Source organism: Microcaecilia unicolor, chromosome 8 (assembly GCF_901765095.1).
Source record: "Microcaecilia unicolor chromosome 8, aMicUni1.1, whole genome shotgun sequence".
NCBI classification, from domain to species: Eukaryota; Metazoa; Chordata; class Amphibia; order Gymnophiona; family Siphonopidae; genus Microcaecilia; species Microcaecilia unicolor.
Genome location: NC_044038.1, coordinates 22,885,859 through 22,905,195, shown reverse-complemented (window position 1 = coordinate 22,905,195; position 19,337 = coordinate 22,885,859). Strand labels below are relative to the sequence as shown.

Below are 19,337 nucleotides of genomic sequence, written 5' to 3'. Positions count from 1 at the left end.
TGCTCGTTCGCTGCAGCTACTACTACTACTTGACATTTCTAAAGCGCTACTAGGGTTACGCAGCGCTGTACAATTTAACATAGAAGGACAGTCCCTGCTCAAAGGAGCTTACAATCTAAAGGACAAATGTACAGTCAGTCAAATAGGGGCAGTCTAGATTTCCTGAAAGGTATAAAGGTTAGGTGCCGAAAGAAACATTGAAGAGGTGGGCTTTGAGCAAGGATTTGAAGATGGGTAGGGAGGGGGCTTGGCGGAAGGGCTCAGAAAGTTTATTCCAAGCATAGGGTGAGGCGAGGCAGAATGAGCGGAGCCTGGAGTTGGCGGTGGTGGATAAGGGTACTGAGAGGAGGGATTTGTCCTGTGAGGTTACTTCCTGTTCCGGGGTAGAGGAAGTTGCAGCAAACGAGCAAAGAAGTTTAGCGAACTCAGAGCAGGCGCGCACCGCGGCACCCCCCCCCCCCCAGCGGCGTGCACCCGGAGGGGGTGTCATTTCGCCGGAGGGGGGGGAAGGTGTAATTTAGTGGGGGGGGGGCGCGCGCTGCACCTGGGGGGGCGCATCGGCGCTCCACCCCGGGTGCCATCCAGGCAAGGAACGCCACTGTGTTCTTCCAATACTACGGTGCAGTGTGAACTGCTTATAGCAGAAGACTGACTTCCTAGCTTCAAGGACTAAAGCCCCTGATGCAGCCCCTTTGGGTGAAACACGGCCTGTGTCTGGCATTTTATTTGACTGAAACTCTGCAATAAAGAATATTTTGGACTGATCACTGATCTGTACTTCTTTCCCACATTGGAGTTTGCAGATCGTTTGCCTTGCTGTTTCTTAAGTATTGCAATCAAACAGACCCAAAATTAAAATCAGGAAACCAACTGCCAGCAATTATAATAACTGCAGATGATTTGGAAATCTCATAGTGCAAGATAGGCCCTGAAAAAGCAGAGGGCGTATCTTCTGGTATGGAATAGCTATCTTCAATACTTGTCCCCAAGAGTACGTGACTTAGTTTTAAATTGATTTCAAGTCCCGGAGGTTGATCTTTCAAGTTACTGAGATAGTTTAGCCTTGATTGTTTCGGGTTTGAGTAGGGGTGAGGGAAGGGGGAGAAAATGTTGGAAAAATTGTGAGGATGGCTTACCTGTTATTACTCTGGTATGAGTACTATGTTATGCTTGTTTTTGATGTTTCCAATATGTTAATACGTACAAAGAATGCTGATGTATGATGCCATTTCTCAATAAAAATGTTAAAACATTAAAATTGATTTTGAGATTGGAATTTGGTGCATTTTTATGGCTGGGTGGTGATAGTGCATGGCAGACAGGAAGGGATGCTGAGGTGGGGGGAACTGAGGGATCATCTTTTTCAATGCGTGTGTCTGCGTAAAAGGGAAGGCTGGGGGGGGGGGGGGCATAAGAGCCCAAGCTTGGCGGCCATTCTAGGCTCTCACTAACGCAACCTATAGGATCCTCATGGCTAGTCAGGGGAGGGTGGGTGCGGGATGTCTGGATATACAAGGGGGCAGGGAAGATACTGGTGTAGGTACTGCCACATGAAATTTCTTTTACAACCTGTGTTATTGCTACGGGGCTAGTTATTATGAGAGTCGACAATTTAGTATTGTCATTATGGGCATAATCACACCAAGCTGTTTATAAGCCTCGGTGTTTTTGTAGTGTCAGGCAGTACAGGATAAAGATAGGAGAGATTTTACTCAAGTTTTTGGTCCAGATAGCAACTAGTTGTGTGTGGTGTTTTGTTTTGTTTTGTTTTTTTGCCTTTTTTTTCTCCCTCCATTTCTCTCCCTTTTTTTAAATTTATTTTTATTGCATTTTCATATTTATGCAACTCCAAAATAGAGATGATAGAAAAAAGAAAAATAGTATTACTATAAATTTAAATGATGTCATATCCAGACACTAAATGAAATACTTAATAATACTTTCGTCCATAAGTTTGGCAATACAATCCAAGATGTAAGAAATAATTATCTTCAAATAAACAAATATTTGAGAAACAAAAAGGAAATTTAATATTTTACTGCTTCCTGGCACTTCCTATCAAGCCTATCTTTGCAGTGCGCTTCTGTTACCGTACTGTTACCACTATTTCTTCTCTACTTAACAAAAACGTTCCTCTAACTGCTTGGGCTCAAAAAACTGAAAATTGTTTAGACTGATACAAAATGCGACAAATACAAGGAAATTTCCAAATAAAGCTAGCACCAACAGCCAGGAAAGCCCTGCGTCTCCTTCTGAGTTTCTCTAGACAGGTCAGGATAAATTCTAATTTTCGAGCCCAGGAACGGAGAGTCCAAATGTCTAAAGGAAAGCTTTCTCTCTCCTTTTCTTTTATTGCAATAAACCGCTTTGAAGTCTAGTACAGGCTTTATGGCAGTATATCAAGTGGAAATAAATAAATAAGTAAATCTTTTATACACAGAAAAAAGGAAGCAAGGTCTTCGACTTGATGGGATTAATCTTTGTTCATAAGTTTTATACTGACTGGCATTTTATGTAGTGTTCTTTCTTTGTTTGCAATGTGACTTTTGGCTTTCAATAAAAATTGTTTAAACATAATAACTGTAGATCACCTAGACTTCTGTGCCAAAGGTTTTGTAGTCTGTCTAGATAGATACAGAGAGAAATACACGGATATTTGTTTATCCTAATATCTTTTATTTCCCACGCCTGTTGGTCAACATTTTACAGGACCAGGACACTGTACCAGTGACTTCACAGTGAGAATCCTGAAAGGTAACTTTAAAACCATACATAAGACCTTTGAAGTCAGAATGATTGAATATTTTAACACCCAACAGAAAGGACTTAACAAGGATCTGGGGCTCCTAGCCCATTATAAACCATAAAGCTGTATGTCTCTGTTGATCACCCTCCCCTCACCTATCCACACCCATCCTGTTAGAATATCAATGATATGCTTTGATGTCCCCATGCATACCTCCGACCCACCCCCATCCTCCCACCCTGTCAGACTGTCATAGTAATGCTTGAATGTTTTCACTTATATACACTGTCAGCTAGCACATTTGCTTATTTCCGATCTGACGAAGAAGGGCAACCTTCGAAAGCTAATCAAGAAATGTATTAAGTTATGTCCAATAAAAAAGGTACCATCTTATTTTCTTTTCCATGTTTTATTTGGTTTGATTTCTATTGATAATCTTAAGAGTGGACTAACACGGCTACCACACTCCTCTATTTTTATTTCCTGAAGAAGGCACTTCAATTGAGGCTGGGTGCCCTGGAATACTTCCTTAAGGACACAACACTAAAACAACATGATCAATGCCCTGAGGAAGTTATCAGGATATTTATACCCTCCCAGAGGTCCTGAATAAGGCCCAGAGGAAGATGCACTAAAGTCGTCGGTAATTCCCGTTCCCTACCGATTCCATAGCGAATCGGTAGGGAACGGGAATTCACTAAGGAAAGGGAATGCAAATGAGCTACTCGTTGTAGCTCCGTTGCATTCACCATTACCTCGGTAGCCAGTCGGAGAATCGGGACGTCCCATTCGGTTATGCTCCTCTTCTTGGGTCTCTTCAGCCAATCAAAGCGCATCTAGCTTGCTGGTGTCAGCTACATGCACTCTGATTGGCTGAAGAGACCTGGAAGAGGAGCATAATGGAAAGAAACGTCCCGAACTCCAGATTGACTCGCAGGTCCCCGATTCCCCTCTCCTCGCTGCTACAAAAGGTGAGCAGCGCCGGGGAGACAAAACTAAAAAAAAAACGGCGAAAAGACGTCCCTCACAAGCGCAGGCAGAGTACGTCCATAAAGGACGCCCCTCACATGTGCTCGCTGCTTTTTTTTTTTCTTTTTTTACCTTTTTTTGGGGCCCTTTTCCTTTCCGATTCCCTCACAGGAGCCCTAACGAGAGGTGCAGACCTCACGTTAGGGTTTCCACGGTAAAGGAATCGGAAAAACAGTACTGCAGCTCATTATAATAGCCTTTGAATAATTTGCATTCCGTTTTTGTTGCCTGCTACCATGACAGGAAAAATGCCCTTGGTGCATGCCCCCAGTAAACTACTTGCATTTTAAACTGCCTGGAACCAGTTTAAAACGCAAATTGTGGGCTCGTTAGGTATTGTGCATCGGGCTCTCAGAGAATTAGAGGACAGTCCAAGAGCATCAAATATGTTTGAAATAATTAATGCAAACCACCAATACCAGTTTATTCTTAGACATAGTGCTGGATTATCTGTATTTTTGGGTTTTTTTTGGCTAGCAACAATTGTGACACTTGGCAGAAAGGCCTTATATTACTGAAAAAAATAAACATTTAAAAAAGGTTATTCTTCCTTCTAAGGCACTTTTGGAGAATCTACATCTATTGAGATTTCACAAAGCCTGCAGATTTCAACCTAGTCATTTATATTTCATAAGATAAGTGGATTTATGTATGCTATAAGAATTTCTTTACGAGATAGTTATTTTATGTTTTTTTCCACTTTATTGCCAGTTTAGTTCCTGTAATTCACCAATGTTCAATTTCATGTCAAGTTTAAATTTTTTTCTCATGTTTGATAAGATAGAGGTTTTTCTGACCAGTGATTAAAGGAGCTTTGATGCATATTCTGTAGCTTTTATTCTGAGGTCATTTTCTCCACCTTCTTGGGGTTTTTTTTCAGTTATTATTCATTGATGCTTGCGGGTACTATACTGTAACTCAGTGGCGTAGCAGGGGGGGGGCTGCCACCCGGGGCGGGGCCGTTCGCCGTTGCACCCCCCCTCCCCGGGTGCAGCACCATGACACCCCCCTCCCACCTCCCGCACCCTACCTTTAAAAAGAATATCGGGAGGCGAGGGGCAGCGCCTGGCGCCTGCCCTGCACGTAAAAGAAATGTGGACCGTCGGGCCTTCTCTCGCTCTGTCTGTCCCGCCCTTGCGGAAATAGGAAGTTGCGTCAGCGGAGGGCGGGACAGATAGAGCGAGGGAAGACCCGACGGTCCACATTTCTTTTACGTGCAGGGCAGGCGCCAGGCGCTGCCCCTCGCCTCCCGATATTCTTTTTAAAGGTAGGGTGCGGGAGCTGGTCGGGGGGGGGGGGTGTCGATTCGCCAAGGGGGGGGAGCTGGCAGGGAGCACCCCCCCCTGAGCTGACACCCGGGGCAGACCGCCCCTCCCCCCCCCCCTTGCTACGCCACTGCTGTAACTTGTCTGTTGGGTAATACATTGAATGATTTTCTGGTATCTAACAGTTTCCTGTTCCTTTTATTTTTATGGCTACATCTATCCAATTTATTTAGAAAGTCACAGGATTGCACTTGTTAATGGTACACTGTTGACATCAGTGCTAGCAAAGCAGAATTGCAAGAGTTATTGGAGGGCTGGACCACTGTCCCAAAAATCAAATGAGAAAAAAATGTGTCTGCTTGTTGAATCAAGCTCCACATTCTCACGGGAAGTTGTGCTATGGGTGATCATGATGAACTCTCCAATGTTTACGTTAAGCACTGAAAACCAGGGTTGTTTTTTCAGGAGGATTGTTTTAAACTTAAGTGCTATTTCCAAGAACTTCCCATTTAAAAAAAAAAAAAAAAAAGAGTCTGGGCAATCTTTTTCCTTCTGCACTCTGTCCCCCGGATTCTATACAGTTTACCAAATCTGGGTGCCGAGGACAGATGCCAACGCAAATTAATTAGTTATTGAGGCGAAAACAATCAATAATTGGGTTTAATTGGCAACAATTTAAAGTTATGTGAACATCTGCCCAAAGCACTACTCTCTAAATATTTGTGCCTAACTTTTATAACGTTCAACTCCAAAGGGGCGTGGCTATAGGAGGAACATGGGCAAATTGGGAACATTCCCAGAAGTTAGAAATGATGTTATAAAATACGATAAAATGCACACCCAACTGCCGTAAATTAGGCGCCAGTGTTTACACCAGGTTTGGGCTAGCGTCCAAATTAGGTACGAAATCTGCGCTAAGCTAGTATTCTGCAAAGGGCGAACTGTATGGAATGCCAGCTTAGCGTGGCTCTTCCCAGTGTCTACCTTTGAGCGCCATTTACTGAATCTGGCCCCATAGGTCCACAGTTCCCTCTAAGCTGAGTGGGAGTCCTCCATCTACAGTTCTGCCAGTGGGGGCGCTGTTTCACTATCACATTTTCAATAGTGAGGGACAGGCAAACTCTGCAGGACTCCAGGGAAGTCCTTAGTGATTGAAAACACAATATTGAAGCACCGGCAGCAATGTAATTGGAGGGCTCCCGCACAGCTTAGAAAGAATAGTATATATGTCCACAGTTTTTATATATGTAAACACTGCAGAAACACAAACCTACAGGTCACCTAAAGTTAGGCACTGGGATTCTGCACAATTCTATACCAACACTTTACGCACAAAATTGCCATTATAAACCTACATTTAGATGTGGCCATCTACTTTATGTCAATGGCTGGTGTAAACGTCTGTGACTAAGTGTTACAGTTGTGCACACAACTGTCGAATTCTACAACTGTAGCATATAAATACTGGTCATGCCCCTGACAAAAACAGTTGCCCCCCCCCCCCCCAACGTGGTGCTCAGTCACCTTTCTTTGCCACACCACATGAAGAGGGAAAGGTGACTGTATACGCCTGCTATACACAGTCACCAGCAGACATCAGCTGTGCTGTTCAATCTCTCTCCCTCTCTTCTCCACATTGCGAGGGGAGGAGAGAGTGAACAGCTGCACACTGGACTGTTTCTCCCCCTGTGTCTGCCTAGAGAGCTGATTGCTCAAATGAACCCCAGTACAGAGACTCCCAGAGTCCATGAGCAATTGGCTCTAGGCAGACACAGGAGGAGGAAACAGCCCAATATGCAGCCATTCACCCTCTCCTCCTCTCGCACTGCGATTTCAGGCGGGGGGAGAGGGAGAGAGAGGGAACAGTGCAAGTTGGGTATGTCTGTGCGGAGTCAGACTCTCACCCTGGGGATCTTACCACCACTGGTTGTGGGGATCGGCACCCTCAGCAGCTGCAGTGGCGAGCAGGTACTCCTGAGTCCTTGCTATTCTATAGAGGACGCTCAACCCAGAGTGCTGGACGCCATTTACTGAATCTGGTCCTAAATGAAAAATTGTGTGTACAATGCTATAGAATGAGGGGGATACTGTCCCTTGCTCTTCAAAAAAAAGTTGTGCTGAGCAATACCACTTGTGCATAAATTCCCTACCAAAGGATGGTAAGTTGTATTTCTTGACCTCCCCTCTTGAAGCATAAATATTTATACAATGATAACAAATAGGGCACAATACTGAACAACTTCGTTCTGATACTGCTAAACCTCCAGAGAATTAGATTTTAGATGCTGGTTCTGTTGCAAATTGTAAAAATGACCCCCCCACTCTCTTGTACTCACCATTAGAATGCGTCTGTAGCTGTCCCTGTCTATGCCCCAGAGTTTGAGGTCTGTCTTGGCCTTGACAGTCGCAGCTCTTGGTGTGCCATAGATCAAGGCAAGCTCGCCAAAGCTTCCTCCTTCTCCAATGCTGGTAACCCATTCTCCATTTACATAGACCTACACAGAGGGAAAGAGCCATTTAACCTGGAGAAGTATGTTTGCTTTTCATTCTTTGAGAGATTATTTGAAAACCCATTAACAAATCTCTTTTCTAATCATCAGTATTGGAATGGGGGTGGGGGGAAGAAAACAATAATCCAACAGGTTCCTCACTAGGTCACAAAGAGGGGCATAATCGAAAGGGGCGCACAAGTTTTCCTGAGGACGTCCTCGCAGGACGTCCCGGCGAAGGGGAGGGGAAACCCGTATTATCGAAACAAGATGGGCGGCCATCTTTCATTTCGATAATATGGTCGGGGACGCCCAAATTGCGAAATTTAAGTCGACCTTAGAGATGGTCGTCCCCGATTTTCAGCCATAATGGAAACCGAGGACGCCCATCTCAGAAATGACCAAATCCAAGCCATTTGGTCATGGGAGGAGCCAGCATTCGTAGTGCACTGGTCCCACTGACATACCAGGACACCAACCGGATGCCCTAGGGGGCACTGCAGTGAACTTCAGAAATTGCTCCCAGGTACATAGCTCCCTTACCTTGTGTGCTGAGCCCCCCAACCCCCCCCCCCCCCCCACAACTGCACAACACTACCATAGCCCTAAGGGGTGAAGCGGGGCATCTACATATGGGTACAGTGGGTTTGTGATGGGTTTTGAAGGGCTCACATTTACCACCACAAGTGTAACAGGTAGGGGGGGATAGGCCTGGGTCCGCCTGCCAGAAATGCACTGCACCCACTAAAACTGCTCCAGGGACCTGCATACTACTGTCATGGAGCTGGGTATGACATTTGAGGCTGACAAAAAATATTTAAGAAGTTTTTTTTTAGGGTGGGAAGGGGCTAGTGACCACTGGGGGAGTAAGGGGAGGTGATCCCAGATTCCCTCGGGTGGTCATCTGGTCAGTTCGGGCACCTTTCTGAGGCTTGGTCGTAAGAAAAAATGGACCAAGTAAAGTCGCCCAAGTGCTCGTCAGGGACACCCTTCTTTTTTCCATTATCGGTCGAGGATGCCCATGTGTTACGCACGCCCCAGTACCGTCTTCGCTGCGCTTCCGACACGCCCCCGTGAACTTTGGTCATCTCTGCAACAGAAAGCAGTTGAGGACGCCCAAAATAGGCTTTCAATTATGCCGATTTGGGCGACCCAGGGAGGACACCCATCTCCCGATTTGTGTCAAAAGATGGGCGCCCTTCTGTGAGTGGAGGAGTAGCCTAGTGGTTAGTGCAGTGGACTTTGATCCTGGGGAACTGGGTTTGATTCCCACTGCAGCTCCTTGTGACTCTGGGCAAGTCACTTAACCCTCCATTGCCCCTGGTACAAAATAAGTACCTGAATATATGTAAACCGCTTTGAATGTAGTTGCAAAAAACCTCAGAAAGGCGGTATATCAAGTCCCATTTCCCCTTTCCCTTTCGAAAATAAGCCTGAAAGGTTGACAACCTGCCTTTGGATTGAATTTCAGGTCTTGTTGTTTCAGCAATGTGGCTGTATTTACTCTGTGGATTTTCAGCTCCCCCTACTTTACTGGGCCCACATTTTTTGTGCTACACCAACAGGGATCAACAGGCAGAACTGTCACAACTTTGGTCTTTTATTAAAACTGTCAGACATGAAAGGTAGGGAGATTTGTGGATTGTTATAATGAGGTTTAAGAAAACAGCATAACTACGAGCTAAATAATTTAAAAAGAGGGAATAAAAAATAGCCTTGGAAGAACTTAGTTCTTTGGGGGTAATTCTGAAAAGGTCACCAAAATTTAGTTGCTAGGATGCTGTGCGCTTACATGTGCGTAATTGCCGTTATAGAACACCAGCGTACGTTGGCATTCACACACCAATATTTAGGAGCAGCTGCTTATACCATGTCAGTGTCTGCTGTGAATAATCACAACTAAATGTTGCAGTTATTTGTGTTAATGACAGTACTCTAAAATCCAAACTTCAATAAACACGAGAGGCTGAAAATTTATGTCTATTTATTTTTACAGCAGCATCAGTAACCTAAGTAGCTGTGGGATTATCCATGACAACAGGACAAAGAAGGAGGCCTATGTGTTGACTTAACCATTGGCGTAGCAAGAATCAAAGCTGAAGACAACAAGACTTGAGATGGTCTCCAGTGGAGATGGTGGACACCATCAATGTTCCCTCTAAGCGGAGAACATGAGCGATTGCTCATACATTTTAGGAGCGTCGCTCACAGATTTTACATGGTCGCTAACACAAATTTTTTTTTGTGCTATATACAGAAATGCATTGCTAATACTGGCGCTCAAAAATTGTTGGTTTTAAAACTTGTTGCTCACACCAGTCCACTCCTTAGAGGAAACAGAGGATACCGTCATAGTGGTAGAGGGAGCTGGTGCTTGTCACAACTGTCAGGAATGGTGAGCCCTTTGGCAGACAAATCACCTAGGCTGGCACAGGCAGGAATCAGAACAGACTGAACTAAGATAAACTAACAGACTCAACACAGGCAAGACAGAGGTAACTAAACACAAGGACCAGATCCAGACGAGGCAAGGAAAAGAAGGCAAAGGGGCCAGAACTGGAACCCAGACAGGACAAGGCAAGACTCGGAACTGGATTAAAACTGGGACCCAGAAATGCAAAAGGCAAAACACGGAAGTAGATTAAAACTGGGTCCAGAAAAGGGCAAGACAAGGACAAGGCAAGGACTGGATCCGGACAGGACTAGACTGAAAGAGACAAGACAAAGCACACCTAGACAGGCAAGACAGGGCAGGAGATAGGCAACAGAATAACAGACGCAAGACAATACACAAGGCAGGAACTTGATTCAGGATTCTGGAACAGGCTCGGCTGGAACTGGATTCTGGAACAGGCCTGGCTGGAACTGGATTCTGGAACGGGCTTGGCTTGGCTGGAACTGGATTCTGGAACAGACTTGGCTTGGCTGGAACAGGAGTCTGAAAGGGACTTGGCTTGGCTGGAACAGGAGTCTGAAAGGGACTTGGCTTCACTGGATCAGGAGTATGAAAGGGGCATGGCTTGACAGAGAGCAGGGACAGAAACTAGCTCAAACACATAGCAGGGGCAGAACTTGGCTCAAACACACAAGAGGAACAGAACTTAGCAGAAACAGAGCTCAAGAGCCAGGAAGCAAACATAGCAGGCAAAGGATTAAGCGGACTAAGGGAAGACAAACAAACAAAGAAGCAATGTGCTTACCAGCATCCACAGCTGGAAGGGAAAGGCCAGGCAGATTGAGAGGCAGCAGACACGCCTGCATAGCAGTGAGGTAATTAGGGACAATACTGGTTTCTACAGACTCTCAGAATTAACAGACAAGAACTACACACACAGGAAACAGAACATGGAAAACAGGAACAGATCTCGGCTAAAGACAGAGCTTGGCTTAAACACAGAGCTTTATAGCAAGAGTCAAAAGCAGGGCTAGGCTAAAAGCAGGAGCCAAGGGTACAGTTAAACAGATACAGACACCAAGGGCAGGGTGTAGCTCTAGAGCCAGGCTTTCAGGATCAGGGTACAAAAGCAAACACACAGAAACAAAGCAAAGCACTGAAACACAAGACTCAGAGGAACACAGCACAGACCTTCAGGAGCAAAACACTCAGGAACAAAGCCAAGCATGGATATGCTCTAAACAGGTAACACAAAATTAAGAGACCTCTTGCAAAGGCAAAACATGATAGTTCCCAGGTGCTTATAAAGGACTTGCTGATGATGTCACAAGTAGGAAATCAAGCAGAAGCAGGGAGACCAAAGCAAGGCTTGGCTAACAGGAAGAACAACAGGAAATGAAGCAGAAGTGGGGAGACCAAAGTGAGGCTTGGCTTACAGGAAGAACAACAATAGGGAAAAAGGCAGACTGGAGAGGTCACAGAGCTAGATACAGAGAAACAGTAGGTCTGAACATAAGGGCACGGCCACAACCGTGACAGTGTTAGACTGCATACAGGATTTTTTATATGCACATGTACCCAAAGTGAATTGTTCTCAACTGGGACTACCAGATGGGCCATTTTGGCCTTTATCTGCCACAGTTTACTGTGTTACTACGCAATAACTTTTATCAGCCTGCAAGAGCTGAGCCCCGTTCATCAGATGTGAAAAGCATGATCTTCTCTTCAAACTTTAGCCCAAAGCCTATTAGAGGAAGAGCTGAAGCTCAGCACCGTCGACTGTAACCAAACTCTGCAACACATGCCCCATCACCTATAATTATTAGACCTAGCTCTCAAAGACAGAACTGTCAGTACCATAAAAGTCACAATACAGAAAGCAAAAGTACAAGGGAAACAAGAGATGTGAAGAATAATTCCATACATAAGGCACTTGAGGTTGGGCACCCCTTTACACGCATATATTTATCAAAAAGTAGCACTAAGCAGCTTAAGCATAAGGGCATGAATACGTGCTATAGGAAGAAGATCTATAAATGGCGCCTAAAGTTAGGCACTAATTCCGCACCCAAATTTCAGCACAGAAAAGCATTTGAACAGATGCACGGCAAGAAACTGGGCTAAAACGGCAGACTGGCACAGAAATACACTTATGTGCCCAGTTATAGGCCAGCACCTACCTGTATGCACATGCAACTGCAAAGGGGGCGTTCCCATGGGAGGGGTATGGGTGGGTCAGGGGTGTACCGGAAAATTGCATGCAGTATTACAGAATACTGCGGATGTGTGCCCAGCTTGTGTGCCAAGATTTACAACTCGTTTCAGTTGATGTAAGTCCTTGTGCCCACAGGTATTCTGTAAAGAGTGCTCGTCCCGGAGTATAGAACAGCACTGGGTGCCATTTACATTACATTACATTACAAGGGGGCTTATAAACTGTCAACTCTTTGGGTAGGATTCAAAGTGTGATATAACAAAATAAAAACTGCTACAATCATCAGGAATTGCAAACAACAATTAAAAATTTACTATAACATTAAAAAAACACTATGATGTAAATAAATAGGTCTTCAAAGCCTTATGACAATTTGAAAGATGCCTAACGAGACGTAGAACAATGGGAAAGCAATTCCAAAGCCAAACCACAAGGAAATGAAATGAATGACAAACATAACTTTAAATCTAATTTGTATAACGGAAGAAGAAGTTACAATTAATGAATTACAAGTCCGAGACTTAGCACTACTGAATCTCGCCCATAGTGTATAACTGCAAGGGGGAGTTCACATGCAAGAAGCATGGGTGGGTCGAGCACATGTCTCCCAGTTACATACTCAACATAGAATAGTATATGTTATGTGCGCCCTTACTGCATACAGGTGTGCTCAGTTATGCCAACTCCAAGGCTGGAGTAACCACAGGTGCCTAAATGTAAGGTACACCAACGCTGGGTCAAGCTAGAGTTCTATAATTATTATTATTTTATACACCACCTGCAAACTATCAAAGTGGTGCACATTCAGGTACAGTAGATATCTTTCTGTCCATGACAGCTCACCATCTAAGTTCATACCATGACTTGCCCAAGATCACAAGGAACCACAGTAGGATTTGAACCCAGTTCCCTTGGTTCTCTACCCACTGCTCTAACCATTAGGCTATTCCTGCCACCCAAAATACTATTATAGAATAGGCACTTTCCATAAGGCATCAGGGCATCTACAAGGAAACACTTACAGAATTGCCACCAAAATGCTACCCAACAGAGTGGAAAATGCTTGCTGAAATGTATGATACACTGTATTCATAGCACAGAAAGAAAATGATTTCTGCACTCCAAGTGCAGAGGGATGCATTTGGGGTGCAGAAATCCAAAGAAGATGTACCAAATAGGAGGAGAGAGATTGATAAGCACAGCTCAGGAGAGGGACCTTGGGGTGATGATGTCTGAAGATCTCAAAGTGACAAAAAAAATGCGACAAAGCGGTGGCCACAGCTGCTGGGGTGAACAGAGAGGGGTAGAACCAGCAGAGGAAAGGAGGTGTTGATGCCCCTGTACAAGTCATTGGTGAGGCCCCACTTGGAGTATTGTGTTCAGTTTTGGAGATCGTATCTTGCTAAGATCGTAAAAAGAGTTGAAGTGGTTCAGAGAAAAGCGACGAAAATGGTCACCAGCTGTATGAGGAGAGACTTGAGGACCTCAACAAGTATACCCTGGAGGAAAGGAGAGACAGGGGTGATATGATAAAGACATTCAAATATATGAAAGGTATTAATCTACTAGCAAACCTTTTCCAAAGTCGGGAAGGTAGAGGACATGAATTGAGGATACAGGGGGGCCAATTCAGGAATGATGTTAGGAAGTACTTCCTCATGGAGAGGGTGGTAGATACCTGGAATGCCCTCTCACGGGAGGTGTTGGAGATGAAAACAGTAACGCAATTCAAAAATGCATGGGATAAACACAAAGGAATCCTGTATAGAAGGCATGGAACCAAACAAGCTTAGTGGTGATTTGATGACAACACCAGTAATTGAGAAGCAAAGCCAGTGCTGGGCAGACTTCTATGGTCTGTGCCCTGATCACAGCTGGACAGATTCAGCTTCAGTAGCTGGACAACAAGGCTGGGCAGACTTCTACGGTCTGATTGTGGCTGGACAGATTTGGATGGGCTGGAGTGGGGCTTCAATGACAACTTCAGTAGTTGGAGAACAAGACCTAAGCAGGGCGGACCTCTATGGTCTATGCCCTAAAAATGGCAAGAACAAATCAAGATCAAGCATACATATTTAGTATCACATCATACCTTGTGCTATGAGTTTATCTTGTTGGGCAGACTGGATGGACCGTGCAGGTCTTTATCTGCTGTCATCTACTATGTTACTATGTATGAAGGCTAGGTATAGGCATTTTGATGCAACCAGAGATTTTGGAGTTCTTCTTTTAGGACTAGAGAAAACAAAGCCTTATAAACTGCAGGGTTACAGGGATAATGCCATTCTCGAACCTGTACGTCTAGCCCCGTCTTTGGCCGTTTTCAAATCCAGGCTAAAAGCCCACCTCTTTAACGCTGCTTTTGACTCCTAACCACTACTCACTTGCCCTGTACCCTTTTATCCCCACCTCTTTAATTCCCTTACCTCTTAGTTGTTCTGTCTGTTTGTCTGTCCTATTTAGATTGTGAGCTCTTTGAGCAGGGACTGTCTTTTCATGTATGGTGTATAGCGCTGCGTATGCCTTGTAGCACTATAGAAGTGATAAGTAGTAGTAGTAGTAGTAGTAATGTAGAAGCCTGCCCTTGCAGATCAGCAATGCGGCCACGCAGGCTTCTGTTTCTGTGAGTATGCCTTGTAGCGCTATAGAAGTGATAAGTAGTAGTAGTTGCTGATCTGCAAGGGCAGGCTTCTAGATGGAATGTTGCTAGTGGAGGAGTAGCCTAGTGGTTAGTGCAGTGGAATATGGAATGTTGCTATTACTTGAGATTCTACATGGAATGTTGCTACTATTTGAGATTCTACATGGAATGTTGCTATTCCACTAGCAACATTCCATATTTAGATTGTGAGCTCTTTGAGCAGGGACTGTCTTTTCATGTATGGTGTACAGCGCTGCGTATGCCTTGTAGCGCTACAGAAGTGATAAGTAGTAGTAGTAGTACTCCATTCTTGTAGCATGTCAGAATAAACAGGAAATCAGTAAAGAGTAGTGATATGCAATTGCTTCTTTTATTTCATTTACTGCATGCTTAGGGGTCTGCTTACGATGCGGCTGTCCATGCGCTAGTGCCGACACGGCACGGGCCGTTTCTGCACTGCTTAGTAAACTGGAGTGTATATTTTTTTAGCATACACTAAATGTTATACTATATGTTAAAACTAACCTCCTAATTCTATAACCTTAGCACTTAAATGCAAGCGCCACGTGTGCGCTAAGATTAGGAAATACTAGCGTTAACTTTTGGTGAGCTTTATAGAATAGCTCCCTGCATACTATAGAAATATTGGCAACTAGTTTCTCTAAATGGAACTGTATGGACATTTTTTGACATCTTGTGACGTGCTGGACATAAATAAATGTTTTTTTTTTAATCAAATACAAAATAAGAAACCTGGAAATGAAACAAAACAACAAAATCTTTTGTTTGCCCATTCTTAAGAGCCTTGTGCAGCACAAAATAAATCACACAAGTTCAAAGCACAAGACAAGGCAAAAGAATGCTCTACCCTCGTTCTAGAACCCTGTTTCATTAAGGCATTGTTTCATTGTTTTTTTACCTACAACAAAATTCTTTATAAATAGGGAACTAAACACAGAGAAGGTATAATGGCAGGTTTCCCTATGCCATTCCTCCTCTCCCTGTGAATTGGCATTTAGAAAGAAACCATAATTATACAAAGCAATATTTTATTATGACTTTAATATGGCCTTCTTTGGGCAATTCTTTGTAAGAACATTGGCACTGTTCATTCTTTCCATAAAAAGTGAGCAAAAGAAATGCAATAATTGTAATCTATTTCTTTGTACTATCTGTTGAAATAGCCAAAGCCGCACCCATGTCTGGAATTCATAGCCAAGAAACCAATGATTCAGACATCCTGTAAATCAGCTTTCAAAGATAACCCACATTATTACAGACATGATTTAGGAATGCAAATAGTTTCAAACCCCAATTTTGCTTTAATTTTCAAAGTTAGGGTTTCTAGTTTGAGAAATGCAAATGACACACAGGGGGAAATCTCTATGGAGCAGCCAAATACCCCCTGAACTGATCGGAATATCTGGATTATGGTATTTGAAACAATCCACAGATGAAATAATACCGGCTATGTAAGTCTTAGATGTTTATTGCAGTAGATTCTCTCACTTTTAATTGCTTTTAGTACCAGTATAACAGACTTGGAGGGGCATAATTGAACGGGGCGCCCAGGTTTTCATGAGGGCGTCCTCACAGGACGGCCCCGCGAAGGGGCGGGGAAACCCGTATGATCGAAACAAGATGGGCGTCCATCTTTCATTTCGATAATACGGTCGGAGACGCCCAAATCTCAACATTTAGGTCGACCTTAGAGATGGTCGACCTAAATGTTGAGATGGTCGACCTTAGAAATGGTCGTCCCCGGTTTTCGGCCATAATGGAAACCGAGGCCACCCATCTCAAAAACGACCAAATCTAAGCCCTTTGGTCGTGGGAGGAGGCAGAATTCGTAGTGCACTGGTCCCCCTGACATGCCAGGACACCAACCGGGCACCCTAGGGGACATTGCAGTGGACTTCACACATTGCTCCCAGGTGCATAGTGGGTGCTGAGCCCCCAACCCCCCCCCCAACCCACTCCCCACAACTGTATACCACTGCCATAGCCCTAAGGGGTGAAGGGGGCACCTACATGTGGGTACAGTGGGTTTCGTGTGGGTTTTGGAGAGCTCACATTTACCAGCACAAGTGTAACAGGTAGGGGGGATGGGCCTGGGTCCGCATGCCTGAAGTGCACTGCACCCACTAAAACTGCTCCAGGGACCTGCATACTGCTGTCTTGGAGCTGGGTATGACATTTGAGGCTGGCAAAAAAAAATTTTAATTTTTTTTTTTAGGGTGGGAGGGGGTTGGTGACCACTGGGGGAGTAAGGGGGGATCATCCCTGATTCCCTCTGGTGGTCATCTGGTCAGTTTGGGCACCTTTTCACAGCTTGGTCGCAAGAAAAAATGGACCAAGTAAAGTCGGCCAAGTGCTCGTCAGGGATGCCCTTCTTTTTTCCATTATCGGCCAAGGACGCCCATTTCTTAATCACACCCCAGTCCCGCCTTTGCTACGGTGCCGACACGCCCCCGTGACCTTTGGTCGTCCCCGCAACGGGAAGCAGTTGAGGACACCCAAAATCGGCTTTCGATTATATCGATTTGGGCGACCCTGAGCAAAGGACTCCCATTCCCGATTTGTGTCGGGCGCCCTTCTCTTTCGAAAATAAGCCTGTTAGGCACCCTTCTGCAAAAAAGCATTAAGTTTTGGGCTTAACGCCAGTAGCATAGCTACAGGGGGCCTTGGGGGCCTGGGCCTGCCCAAATTAGATCCAGAGCCCCTGGTTTGGCTGGCGCTGTTCTCTGCACATTGCCTGCCCTGTTTACTCTGTCACGTGCATGCTCGGTTTTAATGAAACTGAGAATGCACATGACGTGAGGGGAAGCAGGACAGGCAATGCGCAGAGAACAGCGCTGGAGAAAGGCTTCAGTTGGTGAAGGTTCTGGGCACAACGAGAAGGCCACCTTTGATAGTAGTAGGGTTGCCGCCTAGGCCCACTCAAAAGCCACCTAGACGAAGAGGCTGAAGCTGGAGGTTGCTGAGACAGGGTCTGGATGGTATCAGTATGTATATTTATGAGGTCACTGACCTCCTCCACCTTGCCCCAAAAAGACTGTCATCTCCTCCACTAAGAAGTAATAAGGGTCTTCTTTTGAGACCCATTAGCAATCCTAGTCAGACTCCTCACCGTACTCAGACTAAACTGAGTGAGTCTGTGCCTGCCTCAGCTCAGTGAAACCACATCCATGCCATGAAGAGTGCTGAGTGTCAGCCCTACCCTCAAACTCCTAGGAAGCTTCCTCCCCCAACATCAAGAGCAGTACTGCATGAGTCAATGTCGACGTCAACACCCTTCGAGGAGCCGGTGCTGAGGATCTCTCCACAAGCATGGATAGAGCCTTAGGAGGAATCTGGGCTGATGCTGTTGGCGCAAGTGCCCTTGATGCCCGAGCAGATTGCAACTGCAGCATCTGCTCCAGCTCCTCCCCAAGCATGGCTCGAGAACTGCTCATCGAAGGAAGGCATCGGCATAGGTGGGGCAGCCACGAGAGAGGCAGCCTGAGAAGGCGTTGGTGCTGTACCGAAGCAGGTACATGGCTGCACAGAGATTTGCGCACCTCTACCAAAGAGAGGGAGAGCTCCTCCCGCTTCTTGGGTACCGGCAATGCCAATGTCCCAGAACTTCTGGCACCATGCATTGAAAACGACCAATGCTTATTCTTCCTGGGCTTCCTCCGATGCTAAGCATCATGGTCCTTCAGTGCCGACGAGAATGACATGGAACCCGTACATGCCCTCAGTGTCAGGTCTGACGCTGACTGGTCCCAGGGCCTACTTTCAGCACCCAGTGTGGTGGAAACCTCCTTGAAGCCGGTGCATGCCCAGTGAAAGTTGAGGTCTTAGCAGCCACTGAGGTCGATGCTTCCTGTGACGATGTCCATGGATCAGCTTTTGAGGAACCAAAAAGCCTCTTCTGCTGGACCTGCCGCAACCTCTGGGTCCTCAATTGTTTTTGCAAACAGAGAGAATAAGAGATAGGCTCATGGTAAGGCCCAAGGCACCCGATGCACCAAAAGTGCAGGGGATCCATCAAAAAAATCACCTGATTACACTGGGCACACAGCGGTTAGCATACCTAGGTTTAAAAAAGGTTTGGACAAGTTCCTGGAGGAAAAGTCCATAGTCTGTTATTGCGATGGATATGGGGGAAGCCACTGCTTGCCCCAGGATTGGTAGCATGGAATGTTGCTACTATTTGGGATTCTTCCAGGTACTTGTTGGAAGCAGGATACTGTGCTAGATGGACCATTGGTCTGACCCAGTATGACTATTGGTATGTTCTTAAGATCTCAGTTCAGTAACTGAAGCATGCCGCCAATTTCCGCACTCCTCAGGCAGCATGGACGGGGACTTGGGCAGTGGATCTCTTCGGCTGACAGGGCTTGGGCATTCTGCCAGCAAACATACAATTTAAACATGGTGGGGGCAGAGGTGGGGAACTGAGAGGAACTATGTGGCCCCTCAGACCACCCCTGTCTACCCCTCCAAAATGGACTTCTGGCTATGCCCCTGCACATCTCTAATGCTACTACTACTACTACTACTTAGCATTTC

The 19,337-nt window shown here is 45.3% G+C and overlaps 1 protein-coding gene across 1 annotated transcript in view; it reads right to left on the bottom strand.

The window, feature by feature from the left end:
* PRKAR1B (protein kinase cAMP-dependent type I regulatory subunit beta) overlaps positions 1-19,337 on the bottom strand; it is a 228,040-nt gene that overhangs the window by 104,200 nt on the left and 104,503 nt on the right. Inside the window, exon 7 of the mRNA XM_030213206.1 lies at positions 7,377-7,535. Within this exon, the coding sequence (XP_030069066.1) occupies positions 7,377-7,535 (159 nt within the window). The remainder of the gene's footprint in view (positions 1-7,376; positions 7,536-19,337) is intronic.